The sequence below is a fragment of the Heliconius melpomene genome, chromosome 19 (assembly GCF_056956725.1).
Source record: "Heliconius melpomene rosina isolate 202511_hmr_F chromosome 19, ASM5695672v1, whole genome shotgun sequence".
NCBI lineage: Eukaryota > Metazoa > Arthropoda > Insecta > Lepidoptera > Nymphalidae > Heliconius > Heliconius melpomene.
In genome coordinates, this window is record NC_140407.1 from 14920089 (window position 1) to 14942849 (window position 22761).

Below are 22761 nucleotides of genomic sequence, written 5' to 3' on the forward strand. Positions count from 1 at the left end.
AACCCACTCCTGTCAATATATTGTACCCAAATGTAAATATTTACGATATGAAAGAAGTATTTCCTCTTTTTAGTAAAAGGTTGCGCTAACTTCCACCATAAATACAGAACGAATACTGTCTTTATATCCTTAAAATTGCAGGAGAATAGTAAATATGTAGAGAAAATCGTTTAACCATTTTAATTAATTTAACTTATTGTGAAATAGTATATGCAATCACTCATAATAACATCTATTTACAGTACCTATTTCATTCAAGGCTCTAATTAAAACAATTATAGCAAGCAATTGTAGAGATCGAAACGTGAACTCTACATGTAATTCGGTTAACATCGAATCGATACTTTTAATTTTAATCGAAATGACCCGTGATGCTTGTAATATAAGGAAAACCTAAAAAATACCCGCGATAATCATTATTTAAGTTATCGAAACAACTATAGGTTTTCCCTTATAGTCTAATTATAGCAAAACTTGTAAAAAAACTGAGAAGTTTAAATCAAATTAAGGTATTATAATTCTTGTTTACATAAAAAATAAAAAACAAATAAATCACGCCTTACGCTATATCCTACACACAGTATTATAGGCAGAGGGAACCTAGTGTTAAAATTAGGGAACCTAGTCTTAAGACATTTCATTCCTCATTATTTTATTTTACTTGTATATACATTGTATATACAAATAAAATAAAAAAATACTGCATCGTATTAACGATCATGCGCAGTGATGCCATCAGCTGATCCTCGATAAACAACCCCTTGAATAAATCTCCCTTACCTTTGTATGAGTGGAGTCCGAATGCACATAGTAAAACACCGCAAAAAACCATACTGTCGCAAATCCAAACAAGATTTTCACGTTTCGCCTCATTTTCACTTCACTATAAAAAAATTTACACGTTATTTAGTTATTTTTATTAATATTTAACCATTATTAATTATTTTTGTATGGAGTTTTAATGGATTTTTGTATGTATGGAGTACGGTAGCGGCGCGCGGCCGCGCTATAGGCTGCGGCGTGACTGGCTTGTATGGCTGTGGACGACTTTTGTCGGTCATGCGCGATATCGCACTGTCGGTAGTATTTGTGCGTTTGATAACGGGTGATAGTGAAAGTGCTCTAAAAGCTTTGGTTTCGAGTTTTTTTTTTGTTTTTGTATGTATGTACGTTTGTATGTTATTTGTTTGTTAAGTTGATATAACTGTAAAGTTTGTTGATTTTCGCATTTTTTATTGTATATATTTTAAATTCAGTTATAAAACTGATTTTTTTTAACTTCACACTGTATTCACTTAGCAGGATAAGCAGAGGGAACCTGGGAACTTCTTAGTCAACTTCAACTTTGACGCCTTAATTTTGAAGCCGTATATATAAATACCTGTAAATAAAACCTTGCTTAAAATTATCCATGTAAAAAATAAATGTTATATTTCTTTTATGTAAAAATTTATTCCAAAAATAATTTATATCAATACGTAATTCCAAGAATCCAATATGTTTGTGTAATTCAAATTCAATATATTCGTTTTATTTATGTATATGTATGTAAGTATGCATTTATTTATGTATATGTATATTTGCAATATTTTGAACATTGTTTGGCATAATGCATATTTTTTCAAATCAAAATCAAAATTCATATTATCCACCATGTAACAGGGTAGGCAGCGCGAACCTAGTGTTAAGATAATCCGTTCTCCACTTCCCGCCGATTTTTTCAAAGCATTCCGTGTTGAGTGGCGAAACTTAACGCCAAGCTTTTGATTTGGTGCCAGAGCGAAGAAACATTAATAAATAGTCATTAATTTTCCCGATATCGAACTCCCAACCGTTGCATTACCATCACAGTCATCACGCCTATGTGCTCCAGCGCTACGAGTGCGTCAATTTGAGAAAATAATAATTTTAAAAATTTATAACTTCCAAATCAAGTATAGGGTAAAATGGTTTTTACGTATTTTTGTATCTATAACAAATATAAACTTCAATAACATATAATTATACAGTTAAATAATATTGATAACCTGCAACTTGAACTCTGTTGTTAAATAAAGGACTACGACTTGATAATGAGTTTACAATATCTATTCAAATACTTATTTTTAGAAATAGCTTTTTACGCTTTTTATCTTGCTCATACTCAGAGCATGCAGAGGGAACCAAGTGTTAAGACACTCCGTTTCCACGTATCGTCCAAATTTGGAATTATTACGTGATAACCGGCCGAAATAAACTCTGTTGTCGTATAAACACTGTGAGAAAAAGAAAATAATTAATTTTGAGTATTCTAAATTTGCTTCCACAAAAATTTTAAGTAACTGTAAATTTAATAGTAACAAATAATATTATACAATTCAGAAATATTTACAGGATAAAAATACCTAATACCTACTTATACGGTATTAAGTATTTTTATTGGAATTGAAATAATATATAAGTTACAAAATTCTGCTTTAAAATTGCATTCTACTATTGACATCTAGCGAATAGAAATAAAACTAGGGCGAACTAAAATGCTTACTTCAATACTCATGTGCTACCAAAACTTCTTACATTTTATACTAGATGGCGATATTAAAAAGTTATTAGTTAATTTCATAGTTAGCAAAAAATATATTGTGATAAACATTAACATATACCTTAGATACCTAAGGATAGGAGATAAGGAGGAGAGATCTAAAAAAATTTAAATTCAGCTGTTTTAGTAATATGTCTATCTTTTGATCCAAAAAGGAAAAAGGAAGACAAGAGAGCCACGTGTCCAAATAATATGATGTCCATTCCTGTCCCCCATATAGTCTAGTCACCCCAGATTGGTTTTTGATAAGAAATTAAAACTAAAAAATAATAAAAAAAATTACATTAAAAGTATAAATAAATTACACTAAAAAAACCCCAGCTAGGGAAGTTCTTAACGCTGATGTTATTTTAATAATTCTCTACATGGTCAAATAATTAATGTTAAGATTTTTATTTCGTATATTATTATATTTTTTATTAGCTTACAGACAAACTAGTGTTAACTTTTAACAGACCTCGTCTTAAAAAAATATATGAATGAGCAAATCCTGAACAAAAAATGGTACGTGAATACAGTTGCTAACCATATTTATTACACTTCAGCTTTAATCTGAAAAAGGCTATTACTTTTCAAAATTAAAATATTTTAATAACTAACTCCATGTAAATACATGTAACATGTAAAAACTAGGCCACGAAACATGATGGAAAGCTTTTAAATAAGTGTAAATTAGGCTGGAAGCATATTTTTATGAACAAAAATTGTTGACAGGGACCTCGAGAGATTTGTATACGTAATGAGTTTCCCTTGCCGCGGGGACGTGATGTTAAAGTATGTAATTGTTTTATGTTTTATATAATAATATGTACATGTTATATTTATTTTCAATTATTTATTATATTTTATGGTACTTTCCATATGATTTGATTTAAAAATTTAAATTTTAAAATCTGATCTGAATTTTAAAATTTGATTTTAAAATGTAACATTTAAATTCAAATAGTTACAAAATTAATGAAATTTGCAGTAGTTTATACTGCAATATATGAAAAAGAAATTATATAACATACGAGTGGGCCAACTTTTGCTCCTTTTTCTGCTATGATTAAATTTTTATAATATTGTTTTACATGCCTTACTTTGCTAAGATTTAATTATTTTTATTTTTAACAATAATATTCCAAGGGGCCTTAGCTTCGAGAGTCCTTCGCTACTATAGCTTTTATTATAATTTTTATGAAAAAAATGAAGAGACCCGATACAAAGATACAAAGTTGTCTTAATAATTATACTTAGGTACATCATTAAGGAAGCAATTGATTTCATCGGCTTCAGCTTTCATTACGATTCAATCATTATGAACATTACATTACATCATTATTCGATATTAATGAAAGTTTCACTTGGACTTGGATCATTATTTTCCCACTCGAAGAAATTAAATATTTAATATTTTCATATTTTGGCTCTGGTGTTGTGACAAAGCGAGGCGTTGAGTTCCGCCACTCAACACTCAACATTTCCAGAATTCGGTGAAAAGTGAAGAGCGGAGTGTTAACATTTAGATGCTACGTGAACTTGAAAAGAAAAATGTTTCTTATTTCATATTATAAATCAATTTCCATAAGCCATAAATTCGAAATTTTAGTCTTAAATTATATTAAATGTAGTGATTAGTCTTACCTGTATCCTATCAACATTCAATCAATGCAAGAAAATGTTTTAATACTATAAGTATTTTGACTCACTGCTTGCTATTTGACTTGCTTGTATAGTTGTCCACGTATTTAAAAATATTTTTAAGAGAAAGATTATAAAATATTTTCATAGGATAATTTTGATTATTTTGTAAAAAAAGAAAAATAATAAATATGTAAAAAAAGACATCACATAATATATTACACTGTCTAATGTCTATATTCTATAAGCTCTCCCATTCACGATATCCAGATGCCAGACTCCCGCCAGAAGCGCCGCGTGTTTCAGAGGGAGCGCACGTCCCTCCGAGCTTTTACGATTGAACTTATTACGATTTTAGTGTTGTGTTGTTTTACGAAATGATTTTTAGTTTGTTTTGGGATTTTTTTATGTGATAGGTAAGTATTTTTTTTTAAATAATAATAGGAAATATTTTTTTAGGGTATGTATAAATATGGAAGAAAATTATTTTTAAAAAATATAGTTTTAACAATTGAGTTTTATTCGAATTTTAAATATTTTAAATGTTTTGAGGCCGTCGTGGCGCAGTGGCAGAGGCGTGTGACTGTAAACGTGACGGTTGTGGGTTCAGCTCATTCATTATGCCATTCAGGGGAATGAATTATTAATTATTAATATTTTTTTACTTATTCTCGTAACAAGACAAGGCGTGGAGTTGAGTTCCACTACTTAACACATAAAGCCTCAGCCGGCGGAGAGTGGGGAACGGAGTGTCTTAACATTAGGTTCCCTGCGGAAAAAAATGTAAATATAAAAATAAATACTTTAGTAAGGGAAGAAATAATACTAAATTAGGCACGTATAATCCCTCTTGAATGTGTGTAAGGGTGTCTTTGAAGTTTTTACCCCAATTAAATTTCTTTAAGTAGCTTTGTAATGCTTAAAAAACCACATTAAAATACCACAGAGTATATATTATGCCTTTCTATTTACTATTGAGTTGGTTTCATCCGGAAGGAGGGAGTATCTTAGCACTAGATTCCCAGGTTCCCTTTGTTTACACTAATATGTGTGGCATACAGATTAAAGCTCAAAAAAATATCTGTACAAGTTTAAGTTGTATAGAATCAGTTGTAATATGACGTAAGAAACACATACACAAGATAACGCTATAATTATATTCGTATATTGTATGAAGAAATCGAAGTAATTCGTCAATACTTCCTTTGTATGACAGAAATTCAGTTTTGTAATATACAAATCGATGTTTGAAAGATTTCTCTATATCAGTCTTTCAATGGTAGCTATTGGTTCTGATGAGACAAAGAGTTCTCTTGGGATATCAAATCAATTTGTACGTGACTTTTGTCTCTTCTATTTTTTTTTATTTGTCATTCATGTCATGGAATGGTCAAAGTCTTCAGGCTTTTTATTTGATCGTCCCTTATAACAAACTTTGGGTCTCTTTGCCTTTCTATATTAGTATGAAATATCTGAAAATACCAACCTACCAAAAAGGTAAAAAAATATTGGATATTTTGCAGTATTGGAATCTGCTATTAAAATAGTTGATAGTTCTTATATTTAAAAAATATATGAAAATTCATACTTAGTCAAATAGTTTTAATATAATTTTAAAACATATTATTAAATGATTAGATTGACAATTTATTTTAGTAGAAACAGTTGTAGTAGAAAAAATAATAAAAAATACATAAATACACATACATTTAAATATATTATATTTTTTACTTCATCTCAATACCTTACCTTTATAGCTACACTCTGAAACCTGAATTAATATATAACTACCATTAAAATTTCAAAGTAAAACGAGACGAAAACATCAGTTAGTTAATATTTTAATCGGACAGTACTGAAACACTGTATTCAAATCTAACTATAATTTTGAATGAAATCGGTATTGTAGACTATTTAGAGGTCAGAGCAACCCCAATTGTCTGGCTAGCGGGGGACCGTTAGTTTATTACCGATTGCCGTATTATCTGCGTATGCACTCTCTCTCGTTCTCTCTCTATAATGTGTGCAAGCGAAGTGTTATTGCTCTCATTTCGGATTACTAAATAATGCTTGACAGTTTGAATTTTGTCATTTTTAGGGTTCCGGATCTTAAAAGGAAAAAATGGTACGCTTATAGGATCACTTTGTTATCCGTCTGTCAAGATCTCTCTCGAGATCGCGTGGAGGTATTAAGCTGAAATTAATTTCAAATACTCATTGTTTCTTGAATAGAAGATTAAATCATTCCCCTGAGTCGATATCAAACCCACAACAATAGCGTAGACAATGAGAAATTGTGCTGCTGGGCCACAAATCTGCTCTATTTAGTTGCAATTTTTGATACCCGTTAGAATAGTACAAAACAATACAAATATAATTACAATTATAATCAATGCGAGTTAAACTCATTTTTCATAATTTTTCTCTTTTTTTTGTACCTGTAAAAGTAAACAAAGATTTTTTGATTTTTTTTGTTACAATAACAAGTAAAAAGAAAGAATAGAAATGACAAAAACCGCAACCAATTTTATGAAACAGGACTACTGTACTGGACAAGCCTTCTAAAAATATTTGTTTTGTATTGTTCTTATACACCCCTCCCTCATTTTAATTTGTCTTAAATACTTGCTATGTATAGATGAGTATTCGTATAGATTGTTTTTGTTTCAAATATACCTACTATATACTGATATAAATATCTACGATTCACACCTTTTTACGCATAGCATGGTAATCAAAGGGTCTTAAAGGAGAGTTTAGACACTCCGTCTTCTGCAATTCGCCCAAATTACGAGACATTTCAAATTAATTCCTCCGAGTGAAAATTAAACCCCCAGCAACCGAGTTCGCTTCACACTGCACCACGACTCGGCTTACTTATCATTATATTCCCCTGCTTTGATTAGACGGTGTTAACATTCAATGTGTTGAAAATTCGCAGGAAACTTTAGAACGGAATGTCTTACCTCTAGACTATCTCAGTTTCTACCTACAGTAAAAATATCTTCTTACATATACCTATGTATTAACTAAATTATGAAGTTAATAACTTCAGGTGAAATATTTGGCGGGCGGGCTAGCAATAACCGTCAGGTCCCTAATAAACCTAGAATAATATTCTTGGCCCCGAATAAGGTTACATTTAGTTGTGGTACTCAAGTAATATAATAATCAAGTAAGTTTATATGAATATATATCCTGCATACAGTAGGGTAGGAAGAGGGAACCTAGTGTTAGGACACGTTTCCTATTTTCCGCCAAATTCTGGGGGCATTATTAAATGTAAGTAACGAAACTCAACGCCGCGCTTTGCCTTGACACCAGAGCGAAGAAATTTATTAAGTAGGCCTTCATAAATAGGGTTTCAGGAATGCATACATATAATGAGGAGAAAACTCTGAACTCAAATAAATATTTTAGCTATTCGTGGTCCATCGGCACAGCTGTCGATCTATTCGGGTTCCACTCAGGAGAATTACTTATTTTCATTTCCTCGCTTTGGTCAAAAGGCAAGGCGCGGCGTTCAGTTCTATCATATACCACGCAATGTCTCCAGCAATGGCATCTACAGGAAAATAACGGCGTCTTAAAATAAGGTTCCCTCTGTCTTTTCTTCTATATGCGGGACATCGTGACAGCACAGTACAGCGGCAGCGTGAGGCTAAAATAACTGAACTAAATTGAAAGAAAATAAGTACCACCAAGTAGTAATTTTTTTCTAGATTTTTAATAAGATATTATTTTATATTGAATATTATTGAAATTAAATATATTAATTTACAATACATTTAATATTAGTTAATTAAAATGAAATTAATTATTTCAAGAGTACGAAGTGAAACACTTGATGTCAATAGATTTTTTTAAATTAAAATATATGAGTACTAAACAACTGACAAGAAATTAATAAACCCAAACCCCCTATCGTAGGGTTGTTTCTGAACAATACACTACAACACTATATCATTCAACGGTGAAGTGATTTTAATTATTTTTTATGACCGTTTGAAAATGTCACTTGAAAAATTCTTAAATTAAGCCAAAAAATTATTTTGAATAGCTTCACGCTGTATCCCTCACATAGCAGGATAAGCAGAGGGAATCAGGGAACGTCCGTTCCTATTAAGATAGATAGAAGTACATTTAGGTACAAATTAGCTTTTCCTTAAGAAGTATTAAACAAAAAAAAATTAGTAAACTTTTTTAAATTATCTTATACGAACTTTTAGATGCGGCTTCTCCCCTGTGGTCAATGGAATGCTTTCTAAGCTCTGCAACTTTATAATAATAGTTAAGAATTGTGAAGACAATATTTAAAATCATCTGATTTTTATTTTTGTTGTGAGCTTTACGATCTATACTTTTGATAACATAAAACTCTTCCGTAACTGAGACAGGCTATATACAAATGAAAATTCGCGGCGTAGAACGCTGAATATTGGCATATAGGTTCTTTGGGGAGGAAGAAGAAGAGAAAGCAAGGGAGGAAGGAAGAAGGTTTTCCCGAAATTCCTATAAAAACGAAAGTAAACGAGATTCTAAGTTTTTTTTTTCACATAAACAAAGTTGCGGGCAACAACCAGTATGTTATAGAATATTTTCAAATTAAATAATTTTGATTGAAAATAAGAAGTTACCTTCTTCAGTTTTTAATTGTCAAATATCACAAGTTCACAAAAGTTACTGCTTCAAAACTGATAAAAATAGGCGTAAGAAACTCAGCGGATATTTTTAAAACCAATAATTTACAATTTCTATAGGTACGTACCATAATCCTTATATCTTCTATACACCCACCATGCATATTTAATCCACATTTTATCAAAACACAGTTAAAAATAACGCGATTTTCTCTACATTTGTACTTGTCCCCTCTCCTACATCCCCCTCGTGTCACTTGCACTCGCCCTTATAAATAAAACAACCCCTATATTATACAATACTAGATATACTTTGCTATACTAAATGACTACAATGCCAATATTGAAGGTCATGTCAACCAATTTTTAGATTGACATGTTTCCTGTTGGGTAAGTAGTTCGAATTCATTTCTCTTTTTTGAGTAATTTTGTATATATATAACCTTACTGGTGATTTTATTAATGTATTTTGAAACATTATTTTGAAAACATATTAACTTTCCCACTTCTCTATATAAATTGTAAGTATAACAAATTGCATATTTCTCCGTCCGCGCAATTTCCACAAAATATAATATATCGAAATAAAATTATCTCATAATAAAATATCGATTCTACAATTCGATGGTGATATCTAATAATTTAGAATTTTTAAGTTTAACTATTCATTTATTTGTAAAAAATTGTCAAATCAAATTTAAAGCTTGAACTTTATCCCGAGTGAACACAGAACAAAGGCACACATATAGATGTTTATTGTCGAGAACCACGCATTGCTTAACATTTAACTTGGCTTTACTTTCACATTTACGTTTTCGATGTAACGATTATAAATTAACAAAATTGTAACAACCGTATCAACGTGAACACCGTCATGGTTAAATGTAAACGTACGGGTTGGTATAGCCCATTAGATCTCTTTGTTACATCATCAAATAGGTACACGTTCAAATCTTCAAAATGCGGGTCGTTTATTATATGAAGTAAAATTCTATTATTATTGCTTATTTATTATTAGTTAATAATAATATAAATATAAAGCGTTTGTTTGGTTGAACATTCTAATCTTAGGAGCTATTTGTTCGAGTGGAAATAATATTTTTTGATAGATAACAATGACAACGAAAAATGTCTCAAACTCTCCTACGAGAGTTTCCCTGCACAAAAATATTCTACTTTAAACACTAAAAAAAACGGTCTAGGTCAAAAGGTAATCAATTAAAAAAATCAAATATTAAGAAAAGTCTTGCCCCACTTTCTGCCCATTTTTCAGGACATAGCATTCAATTTTTCTTATCGGCAGAGCAAGGAATGGAAAGTAATTTATACCCTGAGTGGAAATCGAACTAGCAACCGTTGCATTTACAGTTAGATACTGTACCACTACGCCACGATAGCCTCATGGTTTTATTATTAAAAACATTAAACATATATCTTATTTTTATATATTATATATCTTATTTTTACTGTAATTAAATCTAAAGGATATAGTATGTAATACATATTATAGGTACACATATTAACACCCGTCTGTTAGTAAATTCGGACAGATGTACGTAATCCGAGCTTCGTATAAGCCTATTAATGTCAGAAATAAAAGCCTTTTTAACGATTCACTCTTTTTGTAACTCGTATACGATAGATTAGAGATTTTTTGATACAAAAATGACATGCTATGATGGTAAATTCTATTTTTACATACAATTTGGTTTTCTTTACTTTTATTTTATTAAGTTTTAATAAAATAGAATTTAATAGAATAAAATAGAGAAAAATGGGTGCGGAACATGAGAAATAATTAAAATTACATAATTTTCATGATATCTGTAAAGCTTTTCTACAAGAACCGTATTTAAATTCTCCATTCTTCAAGTCCATGCCATAGTCAAAGACAAAAATAAAATGTAGGCGTTCCTTACTTTGAACTGAAAATAATTTATAAGACTTTAAATTAATTTATTCTATCTGCCTTGTGTTGTAGATACACAATGTAAATAGTGTAAGTAACAACCGACATGTTAATTAAACTCAATTGTACTAGAAGCCGCCTCTCTTGTCGGCGTTTCTAGAAGAAAATTTTTTAAAAGTGATCGTCGTAAATCTCGCACTCGGGCGAAACGGAGAAGAGAAAGTCTTGACACTCAGAGGCGATTCGATCTATTGAAAAACGTAGTGGGCACATCTAACTTAAATTGGCCAAGTGCGAGTCAGGGTATGAACTATTTTTTTATGGAAAAGACAAGGAAAACGAGCTTGCTGAACCGCTACTATTGACGCTAGATGGCCGGGCGGAAGTGGAGGACAGCGCAAAGTGATTACTCTCTCTTCCACTTCCCGCCGCTCCGGACATGGCGTGTTGGGTGGTGATCCCTAACGCTACATTCATTGCCACTAATCACACCAGCGGGGATGCACTGGTTCGTGTCACCTTAGGGAGACGACGTATCAGTGAGTTCTCGTATGGTGCACGTGGCGGATTCAACTTTGCAGTCCTCGAAAAGACTGAAGAAGAAAAAACCCATGGCTCTTTGTACCGTAGCATTTGGAGCTTCATTCTTTCTGGTTACCAGGCATACAGCGTGAAGCTGAGTACGAGTATGTATGGTATGTTCCCTATGCCTACCATACTCTCAATATAATTGGTCTTAGCAGACGGACAGACTTCAACGGTCATGCTATAAGGGTTCCATTTTTTATTTTGAGGCACAGAACCTAAAAAAAAATAACGTAACATACCTATAAATATTACATATATTTACTATATAAATATACTAGTACTACAGGCTTCACCCGTTTGGATAACACTCTTCCCCTTGACTCTCTCTATCTATCTATTAGTGAAAACTGCATTAAAAACTGCTGCGTGGTTAAGACTCGAGCTTCGTTTTATACAATACAAAGATTTTATATGACACATCTCATTTACTATCCAGCATTACTAAAAGCGTTTAATTTAAGTTATATTCTTCATTATTTTAGATGACATGCGTGAATTCCTTCTTTTATTTCACAAGTAGAATTCATTTTACAGAGCAACCCTTTACTTAAAATGTATTAAATGTTCTGTAGACAGGTAAGTATTCAGTTATACGTCGTAGGTATGGTGGCTTTGAGGTTGTCTCAATTGGAATGTTGGTTGTAGGCGGTTGTAGTAGATTTTAATGCTTTTTTGGTTAAAATATAAGTGTGTTTTAGATTTTAAAAAAAGTATAAATATCTATTTACATTAAAAGTTAAAGGGCCTTCCTTTAAGTTTAGTTTTGCTACTCAATACGCAATGCCACCAGAAATCGAAGGAAAGTGGTGTACGAAAGTGTATTAACACTACGTTGCCAGGTTTCCTCTGTTAACCCTGCTAGTGTAGAATAGATTTTTTTTAAGTTGTTATATTTAAAAAAAATGCAGATACATTTTTGTTGTACTAAATAAAATATATATTTAAACATAATTTATAAGTACCTATAATTTTTCTTCGAGTGTAATGTCAACTGGAAAAACTAACTTCTCGGGCCATTTGGAAATTTACGAAAAACTTCTGTATACTTCTGTGATTTATCGTTTGAGAAGGTTTTACCGGAAAATAATGGTAGGAAATAAACGATGGAAATACTATAAAGTTACTTGGGTAACTCCAAATTGTGTCGTAGGTACTTTTAATTTTTCCGTTAAATTCTTGAACAAAATTATTAATTACTTAAGAGACTGTCGAGTTCTTGTCTTTTGGTGTAATATAAGATTATTTATATTTTTAGATACCTATAGGAAACATTTTTAAATTAAAGATATAAAAATCCTGAATTTTGTAGTATACCTGTACTTTAAAGTATACTCTATAATTTTCAGTATTAGATATGGATCTATTGTATAAATACATCCCCCTTTTCTGTTTTTGAACCTCGCTACCTCTGACACATATCAGAACTACTAAGCCACAAGTATGGGCACAACAGCATATGTAACACAATTTAAAGATCAAATTATATTCCGAGCAAAACCGCATAGTTATCACAAATAATGAATTCACGCGAGATTGAAATTGTCACGCTATATTAATTAAACGCTAATTGGACGATGTGTCTAGTCGGCAATTTGCTCGCTCTCTTGACTTCTAAATAAACTTGGGTTTTCGTTTTTTATTTTGTATCTTTCCTGATGTAGCATGGTAGGCAGGGGTAACCTGGGAATCTAGTGTTAATACACTCCATTACTATAAAGGCCCTTCCGTTTTTTGAACAGTATTTTCTTTTATAGACACTGTTAAAAACATCATTTTTCTTTCATACACACTGTATTTATTGTAGTGTAGCTTTAAATGATTGTATGACATGCAAATCAGTCTTCAACATTCGTCATATTAATGCGCGGCTATTTCTTGAACAACTTATACTTACGCTGGCTTCTTTTTAACGGTGAAGCTTAAAATTCAAATAATATTTAGTATTTACATTCTATAAATAGTTTATTAAAATGTTAAATTTAATTTATACAAATACGTCTAAGCTAAATTTGTATGAGGCTCTTTAAATACAATATAAGCAATGAGACTTTTATGAGTATGCTTTTATCAGTTCAGAGAAAGAAATAATTCTTGTAACATACTCTTAATGAAAATTAATACTGGAAATAATCTTAAAAAACACTCCAATAGTTACTAGATATATGTTGAAATAAAGAAGCAACTTGTCATACTTCAGATATAATAAATATACATTAAGCCATTATATTGAATGAATGAATGAAATAATTATAAAAAAAACTTGTACTTTTAAAATGTTATAATTACGCACAGAAAAAGGGTAGGGCTAGGTACATTTGTAAAGGAGCTCTTGGAAGGATAGGAATGTCATCTTCAGACGTGGGATTATTAGGATAAAAATATCTTATTTACATTTCTTTCATTCGTCGTTTTTTTATTTGCACTGTCAAGTTTAGTTAGCTTTATATAATTGTAGTTGTCACCCGTGTTTGTTTGTGTGGTTTTTAAGACGTAAAATGAATATATCGTCTTTTTCTGTTCCCATAGGAATTTTGAGAAATCCTCTCTTTGTGTTCCCTTACTGTCTTTAACCTATTTATATGCCAAATAAATATTACCAAAAAAATCAATTTTGGGTCCAAATTATTGTCTAAATGTATTCAAAATACAAACAACACACTAATATTACTTATTTATTTCCGCGCTTTAGCTCTTGTAACGAGACAAAGTGCGGCGTTGAATTGCGACTTACAATGTCTCAAAAAATTTGGTGGAAAATGGGGAATGGAGTATCTTAATACAAAATTCCATCAGAGTAGGCCCCTGCTATATGCGGTAGATATGCCGTATATCTAGGAATCTAAAAAAAAATTATTAAATGCAAAAAAGTACAAATTTCTGGCTAACTATTGTCTCATAACCATGACGTTTTAAAAAAATAATGGAATCTTAGCGTTTTTTAATTTTTATTTCTTATTTATTGGAAAATCAGAACGCTTTGAATCTCGTACCTGCACAAAGCAGGGGTGCGTCCCTATTGAAAGGCATTTTTAATTACTAGACCCACCTGTAGATTATATCTTTTTGTTGCATCAAATACTTCCGATAAATGAGAATATCAGGATTTCGACTTGAAAATTAATAAATTGTCAAATTAATAAATTTACAATGACTTTTCTTGTAGCAATGGTCTAAAAGACCGGTAGGTGCTTAAATATATATTATCTTGTTTTCTATTATAAACCTGAAGATTGTTTAAGATTTAAAGTGCTTATTACAGGAACTATTAGTTTAAAATGAAAAATATTTTTGTGTTCAATATTCCTTTTTATCAAAGAAGGAGTTTCGATGTCCCATTGTACCTGCAGTCAAATTACCTGGAGGGTTATGAAAGTATCATAATATCTCATACACAACTCTTAGTTAGGCCGTCGTGGCGCAGGGTCACAAGCGTGCGACTGTAAACGCGATGGTTGTGGTTCGATTCCCACTCGGGGGAATGAAATATGTAGGTTATTTCATTTGCTTCCTTTGGTAACGAGGTGAAAAGTGATGTTGAGTTCCGCCACTCAACACGCAATATCTCAATAATTAGGCGGAAAGCGGGTAACGGAAATGTCATAACAAGAGGTTCTCAGGTTCCCTCTGCCTATCCGAGTATGTGCGGTATGTAGCGTGAAACTAAAATAACTAGAAAAGAAACTTATTTATTTCCATTGGGCCACACGGGCGAAGCCGCCTACAAAAGTTAGTTTAAAACGAAAGACCTCACACACTCCATGATATACCAACATGTTATTATTTTCAAAGACATTTGTAGTTTACGCGCTATGCGTTTTACTATCAGCAAGAATAGCTGCGGACGTAAAACAGATTCGTTTCACACTAAAACTACTGTAAAGGAAAAAGACAGCATTTATGAGTAAGTACTGTGTATAAAGATAAAGATAGATATAAAAGATATTTATTAACAAATAACATGCACAATTGTAGAAACATGAAAGTAAGTTCTATTTGAAGTGCTTTAATAAGAAAAGAGAGATTAGAGGAAGTTCATGAAAATATAAAATAATACATTTCCCTGAGTAGGAATCGAACTCACAATCGTTGCGTTTACAGTCACATGCTGATGCTCCTGTGCCATGATGATCTCAAGATCTCAAACTGTACTTCACGAAACAACTAGATTTATGTAAACATAACAAAAAAATTATAAATAACATTAAAAGGTACCAAATCTGAATATCCTGCGTCCCATTTTTTTATTAAAAAGGAGTTTTTTTGGGTCAAACCAATTAAAAATGGCTTAGGTAAAGTGCGCAGGCCAAATTGTTCAGTATTCGCACCAAGTAAATGTGTCAACAGCCAAATTTTCAAACGACGCCCTTGGACATTGCTTTTTGGAGGACACTTCATTTTTGTTACAAAATTATGTTATATTTTCACAATTTACACGTTTTCTTTTTTATTTATAAATTATTTATAGCTTTTTGATTAGTTATACGTAAATATTAGATACTATAGCAAGCTTTTTCGTATTAACTGGAACACTATTGTTTTCTTATAAGGCTGTGGCGGGGCGCAAGTGTGTGAATGTAAGCGCAACGGTTGTGATTTCAATTCCCACTCGGGTGAATGAAATATATAATGGTATCATTTCCTCACTCTAGTAACAAAGGCAAAGCACGGCGTTGAGTTCCGTCACTCAATATAAAATCCCTCCAGAATTCGTCGGAAGTATCGTAATACTCCTCTGCCTACTCTGCTTTATGCGAGATAAAGAGGAAAGCTGGTAAAAAATACAGTTATTTTCACAAAATCCAAGCAGAAAAAAACCAATAAAAGAAACTTATAAGCTTAAACGACTTCTCGCAGTCTAGAAGTCGAAACATAAGTATCTTATAACAACTGGGCCACCAGCTCGCCTGTCAGTTCCCACATCACGTACCTTGCTCGCATTCAAAACTTTACAGTGGAAAACTTGTGCAGCTGCTATCTCCGTTTCTTGTGCATGAATTTTGACAAATTTTTAAAGTTTTTGAGTTTATATCACTTATACTTAATATTATATAAGTATAAGTTTGTTTGAATCCGCTAACTTCAGGACCTGGTTGTTCGAGTTGATAAATTAGTCAAAAAATAATTTAAAAATATTATTAAAAAGAAAAAAAAAAGTTATTTTAGTTAAGTATTTTTTATATTAGAAGCACTATAAGTGCGCTGTAAATACAACGCAAATGAAACTCTAATGTTTCTAGTTTTTAAATATAAATATTCCCTAAATGGGGATCGAACTTTTATCCATCCTATTCCAATTTCGCCTGAACAGCAACAATAGAAAGATTATAAGTATAAAAAAATACAACAAACAAACCGGTAATCCCGTTGAACTTCTCCAAATTTCACGCCCGGCTATAGAAAATTCAATTACACCGAACTATATTATGCCCAAAGTACGCGGAGAGCTTTATAAAAAATTCAAATATCGATTGTACAAGGATCCAATTGGTTCCTTTTGTTTATTATTCGAGGGTGCGATTTTTTTGGTGGTCCTCCTCTCTGTATGCATGACCCCTCATGATTGACGTTTTAGTGCGGTAGTTTTAAGCAGTGTCCACATTGGCTTTGTCAATTTTTGTATGAAAATTTACTATTCATCATAGAAACTCAGAAATAATTTTCAACTTTTCGCCGAATTCTTGAGACACGGAAGTGTCTTGATGTGAACGGAGTATCTCAAAACTAGTTCCCCAGGTTTTCTCTGCCTACCTTACTATGTGCGGTAATAATAAAAAAGAAGCAATTAAATTAGGAGAAAGAATTAAATTTGATATTAGGCAATTAGGAAATCTTTTATTATTTATAAGAGAAAATAAGAAGACGTGACGTCTTATGGTAAAAACGACATTTGGGGGATCGATTCCTGTTTGCAGGAATTGAACATGAAGTTAAGTTCCGCCACACAACATGCAATAAAAAAAATGAGTGGTGAATGGGGAACAGAGTGGATTATAACAACATTAGGTTCCCTCTGCCTCCTGGTATTTGCGGGATACAGCGTGAAACTATAAAAAAGATTGAAAATAACATATTATATTACTAGATTGAAAATAGCATTTCGTATTGGAATGCAAACAAAGGCCTTTGATGTAATCCTTCGCTTTGAAATTCCAACCCTCCAGACCCTTCCGCTGTTGAGGTAAAAATAATTCGGCATCAGCTTTAAACGTAGAAAAGCTCAATTTATTAGTAAAGTTTCTAATTACTACTTTCATTTTGTGCTTTTTAATGCTGTACGTTAAATTTGAGATTTAGACCCTTTCGTTGTAGATGTTAAAATTCAAATATAGTGTTCCTACCATGAATAAAGAAAAGAAAGGGATCAATTTATTACAATTATATGTTTAACAAATAACTAATTCGGTACTCTAGACCCACTTAAAAATAAAATAATTCATTCTCCCGAGTGGAGATTGGACCCAAACAAAACCTTTATAGAATTGAACAATGAAAAATCACCGTATTCGGCCTCAGGACCTCAATCATACACATTGAATAGACGGCACTAAGCCAAATAGAACACGTTATTGACACGTCGTCCCGTCCACAAGCTGTCACGTCACCAAAATTTGCCAGTTTAGGTAAATTCGCGATTTCAGTGTAAACATATCTTTGTGCGTTTTCCAAACGGTTTTCAATAGGTTCATTGTTCGCTGCAAAAGCTGACGATTGTGTCTGATGTGTGTTGAGTATATAGTGTGGAGATAACATTTTTATGATGGCCACTTCATGTGAGAGTGAAGAAGTCACTTTTAACATATGTTTTCGTTTTGTAGAAAAAAATATTAATGGCTGTGTGGTTTTAGAGTGTGAATTATTATTTAATTTTAATCAGCTTTACGCTGTATGTCGCTGTAGAAGGGTAGACTTTCTGTCTTAGCGTTAAGACTTCTAATTCTGGAGGTAATGATGAGTGGAGGATGAACACGCTGCGCTTTGTCTCGGCACCAGAGCGAAGAAATGACAATATTAAATATATTATTTCCTCGAGTGAGAATCGAACCCATAACCTGCCTGTCCCGTTTACAGTCACACGCTTGCACTCCTGCACCATGACTAGCGTCAATTAATAATGCCATTATTTTTTATTAATATGTGTTAGGAGAAATATAAAGTGCTTATCGTAAAGTGCATTGACTGTTAAGTTCTAATAAAGTAGTAAAACTTTAGTTAAGCAATTTCTTTCTAGAGTAATTTGTGATTTTGTAATGATCGTTCCATGATATATGAGCATGATTTAATTACTCAAATCGAATCCGCAACCGTCGCTTTTACAGTCCCACGCTAGTACCCCTGTGGCAAGGTGGCTCCTAAATGTTTATTAAAATAATTTCAACACAAAAATGTAATTTCAAAACATTTTTTTTTCGTATTATTTTACAGATAATAAACTGTTATTGGTTCAATAATAGTATTAAGAGTATATTTGGAAAAGTTTTGATTTTTGAATTATCAATTTAATGCTCCAAGCTTCACGAATCTATCTAACAACTATAAGTCTAGACTAGTTTTTAATTTTAGTTCTTTTATGTCTTAGATATAAAAACATATCTAATACATATTTAGTGTTATTCTTACAAATTTTCATGTTGTAATTTTTATTTTATTTTATCAATGCTGCAACCAGAGGTGTCATTTTGTATTTAATTAAATTATATGGATACTTAATAATTTGTAATTATCGTGTAATCGTCGAAAAGTGGTGAATATAGTGTCATAGCACTAGGTTCCCTGCTACATCCTAATTTTAAAAAAAATATCGACATATCATCATGTCATACATAAAAAATTGAGTTTTGCGATTATATTTCCAAAATATTAAAGAAAATCCTATAATACTTATAATATTAACTACTTCACAAACAATCCCAATCGGACACCACCAAGCCATAGAATAATACAATAACACAAAAAAGGTTCAACTTTTACCCCGAAGGAAGTATTTAAACTTTTTTTAACTTCTATTTACCTTTCTGGTTAGCGGGAAACGCTCGTTAAGGTGCATTTGTTTTAGTTTTGCTTACGCCTGAATTCGGGTTAAGTTTGTACAACCATTTCAACGGTGGTGGAATTCCACGTTTTACAGAAAATTTTCACTATTTTGTGAGTATTTAATAAGTTCTCACATTACTAAATGCAAGTGCCGACTACGGACTAAAGTTACATAGAATTTCGTGTACGTATATTTTTTGGTTTACTTTAGCTTAGTAGTTAAATAAGTATAAAAAAGCTAATTAGATCTTTTTGTGCCAATAATAAAACTGTGTTAGATTTTTGTAACGCGAAAGTGAAATAATAGTAGCACGTTAAACTGCCTATCAAACGAGTGCTTGTCCTTTTTTTTAGTTTCACACTGGATCACACATAGCAGGATAAGCAGAGGGAACCTGGGAACCTAGTGTAAAGACACTCTCTTGTCTTTCCTATTAAGTAAGACATTCCATTTTCCCATTTCCCCACACAATCTTTTCAACTTTATAATGTTACTATAGAGTACAGATGAAATTTAAAAATCACAAAAAATATGATTTTTATATAACGTGACAAAACTTAAAAAAAAATATTGAAGGTTTAAAAGTAACAGCTGAGCCCCACGCTTATTTGGGCACTGTACATTTTTTGTTGTTTTTTATATGAAATGCCCGCATGGTGTGTTGACGCTATGAAATTTAAATCGTTTGAACACGGATATATTTATGTAGACGTGTACACTGTCGAACCTCTTTGACAGATTTGTAGAAAAATTTCAATTTTGTAATTTTTTTTTAATAAAATTTTGTAAAAAAAGAAGCTAAACATTATTTCCCGTATATGGATATCGAAAAATGAGCGTGTAGAGTGTCGAGACACTCCTTTTCCTATATTTTGGCCAATTTTTGAGACGATTAAATAAAAAAAACTTCCCCGGAATGGGAATCAAACCCAGCATTTATAAACACAAGTATTATTATATTAGGGTTATAAAGCTTTAATGATCTTCATACATGCCTAACAATCTATATAGGTATATTACCTAATTTAAATGCATATATCCCAATTTAAAACAGAAAGAGAGTCGATTAACTAAAAAGTAATTTTCTTATATTTATTTCCTTATTTTAACAAGCTGAACTGTAAATATGCCATGTAGCGTGTTAGCTCCCCACTCGAAAATATGAAATATTTAATATTGTCATTTCCTCGTTCTGGTAACGAGGCAAATTATAGTTCCGCCACTAAACGTGCAATACTTCCAGAATTCGGCTGAAAGTGGGCAACGGATTTTTTTAAATGGGGACAGATTATTTTAAACCTAGGTTCCCATGTTTCCTCTACCCTGCTATGCGGGATAGAGCTTGCAGCTAAAAAACGTAGCTGATACAAGAACTATAGAAAGTAATTACTATAATATAAAATGTGTATACATTTTCACGCAATATGTAACCAATCAATTTAAAGTGCATCGACACACCACGACTCATTGTAAATATCAGCGAAATGCGAAATGTGGACTCTTGAGAATTTATCGTAAGGGAATCTAAGCTTTATATTAAGGTGGTAAAGTGTATATTTCGTTGTATTTTTAGTACGGAAAAATGAACAGTAGAGTAGATTAAAGCCCACTCGACCGTCGAACGCGAGCAAAAATTTCGGTACTGCGCTACGCATATTAGTTGATGTACGAACAATTACTTTAAAATGTATTACACTTTAGAGGACAATACGATGATAAAGGGAGAATGGAGAAGAACATGTTCAGGTGTTTGGGCAAATAGAGAAAATGAATGAGGCAGAGGAAGACCTTGGGTGACCTTTTGAAAACAAAGTATCTACGATACTGAAGGAAGGTTGCGTAATAAGCATGAGGACACCCGGAGGCCACGTATAAAAGAGGTATGCAGAGACCGTAATGTTTGGCGCTCATTTCTCTCTGGCTACCCCGCTCGGGACAAAGCGTGAATGTAAAAAAAGTGTTTAGTATATTTCTTGATACCTCCTAGAGGAATAATCTGTACCTACTATGTTTCTACGTTGAGCAAAGTATAGGACTATCATTCGTTTAGTTCTAGCTCAACCTTTTACGTTTCTTATATTTAATGAAAATTTGTAACTTGCTTCCCAATCAATAGTTTTCCATGGTCTTTATAATATATTATTTGTTAATTAGTTATAATTTATCAAAAATAGCACTTTCAGTCAAATTAGCAGCAGTTTTAGTTGAACCAAAATATAAGTAATTATTCCTATGTAACTAAAGTCCATAGATCAATCAGTCGACCACCGGCACCGGTGCGCATACGCATAAACACACACCAACTTTATAGGGTTGCCACATTTGGTATATCAAATAACTAGAACGCAACGCAGTGGAAACACAGGCGAGAAAACCAAAAAGTTTAAATAAAAATGTTTATTATATTATCATTCTTGAATTATTTTAAGTATAATTCAATAATGATGAAATAATAAACAAAAAACAGGCAAAGGCAGTCGAGTTCTGCAATTAAACGTAGAAACTGTCTCGAAATTGGGCGGAATATACGGAAAAATAAAGCTTAATTTAAAAAAAATCTTAAAAAAGTTAATAACTTTGAAATAAATTTAACAAGCCCTAATACTAGATGATTACACACATACCTACAGTATAGAGGTGTTACAATAACATTACAGTCAATGAACCACATATGTATAGCTTTGAAGGAATCACGCCGGCGCTCATTTTATAAACAGTTTACTAAAAAAACTACCTACGAGTATACTAGTTTAGGAGGAATCATAAAATGGGTGAATTATTGTACCTGAGACAGAATTTAAAGGTTAAAATTAGATAATTTGCTTACTTTCTTTGATAAGAATAACAAGAAGTAGACAAGTGCGAGTCAGGCTCGTGCGTTGAGGTTTGCGTACTATTTATTATTTATAGAAACGTTAAAAAATCATGTTTGATGTATGGAAGTCCTCTTAATAATTAATTTAATTATGTTTTTTCTATTCGTTGTTTTAGCGGCAACAGAAAAGAAAGTTTTTAACTGTCTAACTATCACGGTTCGTGAGATTCGACCTGGTGACACACAGACAGACAGCGAAGTCTTAGAAATAGGGTTCCGTTTTACCCTTTGGGTACGGGACTCTAAAAATATGTATAAAAATAGTTTAACATTAAAGATGAAGCGTGCAACTGTAAAAGTTATCGTTGTCCGTGCGATCCCCGATAGCTCTGGTAACGAGGCAAAGCGAGGCGTGAGTTCCGCCTCTCAGCACGCAATGTCTCAACGAATTAGACAGAAATTGGAAAATGGACATATTTTCATGTGAACGAAGTGCCCTAACACTAGATTCCCAGCCAGGTTCCCTCTACTTACTATGCTACGGCGGAATACAACGAAACTATTTCTTATACT

The 22761-nt window shown here is 32.1% G+C and overlaps 2 protein-coding genes across 3 annotated transcripts in view; one reads left to right on the plus strand and one right to left on the minus strand.

Moving 5' to 3' along the window:
* The window catches only part of Pgant2 (polypeptide N-acetylgalactosaminyltransferase 2), a 62042-nt gene extending 60974 nt beyond the window's left edge, over positions 1-1068 (minus strand). Inside the window, exon 1 of the mRNA XM_085203837.1 lies at positions 781-1068. Coding sequence (XP_085059963.1) covers positions 781-873 — 93 coding nt within the window. The 5' untranslated portion in view covers positions 874-1068. The remainder of the gene's footprint in view (positions 1-780) is intronic.
* LOC146529000 (kinesin-like protein CG14535) overlaps positions 1-22761 on the plus strand; it is a 311360-nt gene that overhangs the window by 36480 nt on the left and 252119 nt on the right. Inside the window, exon 1 of one of the 2 annotated variants that reach the window (XM_085203832.1) lies at positions 4499-4620. The exons of the other annotated variant lie outside the window; for it this stretch is intronic. The gene's annotated coding sequence lies outside the window, so the exon portion shown is untranslated. Of the gene's footprint in view, positions 1-4498; positions 4621-22761 lie in introns of those variants that run through there. 2 annotated transcript variants of the gene reach the window in all.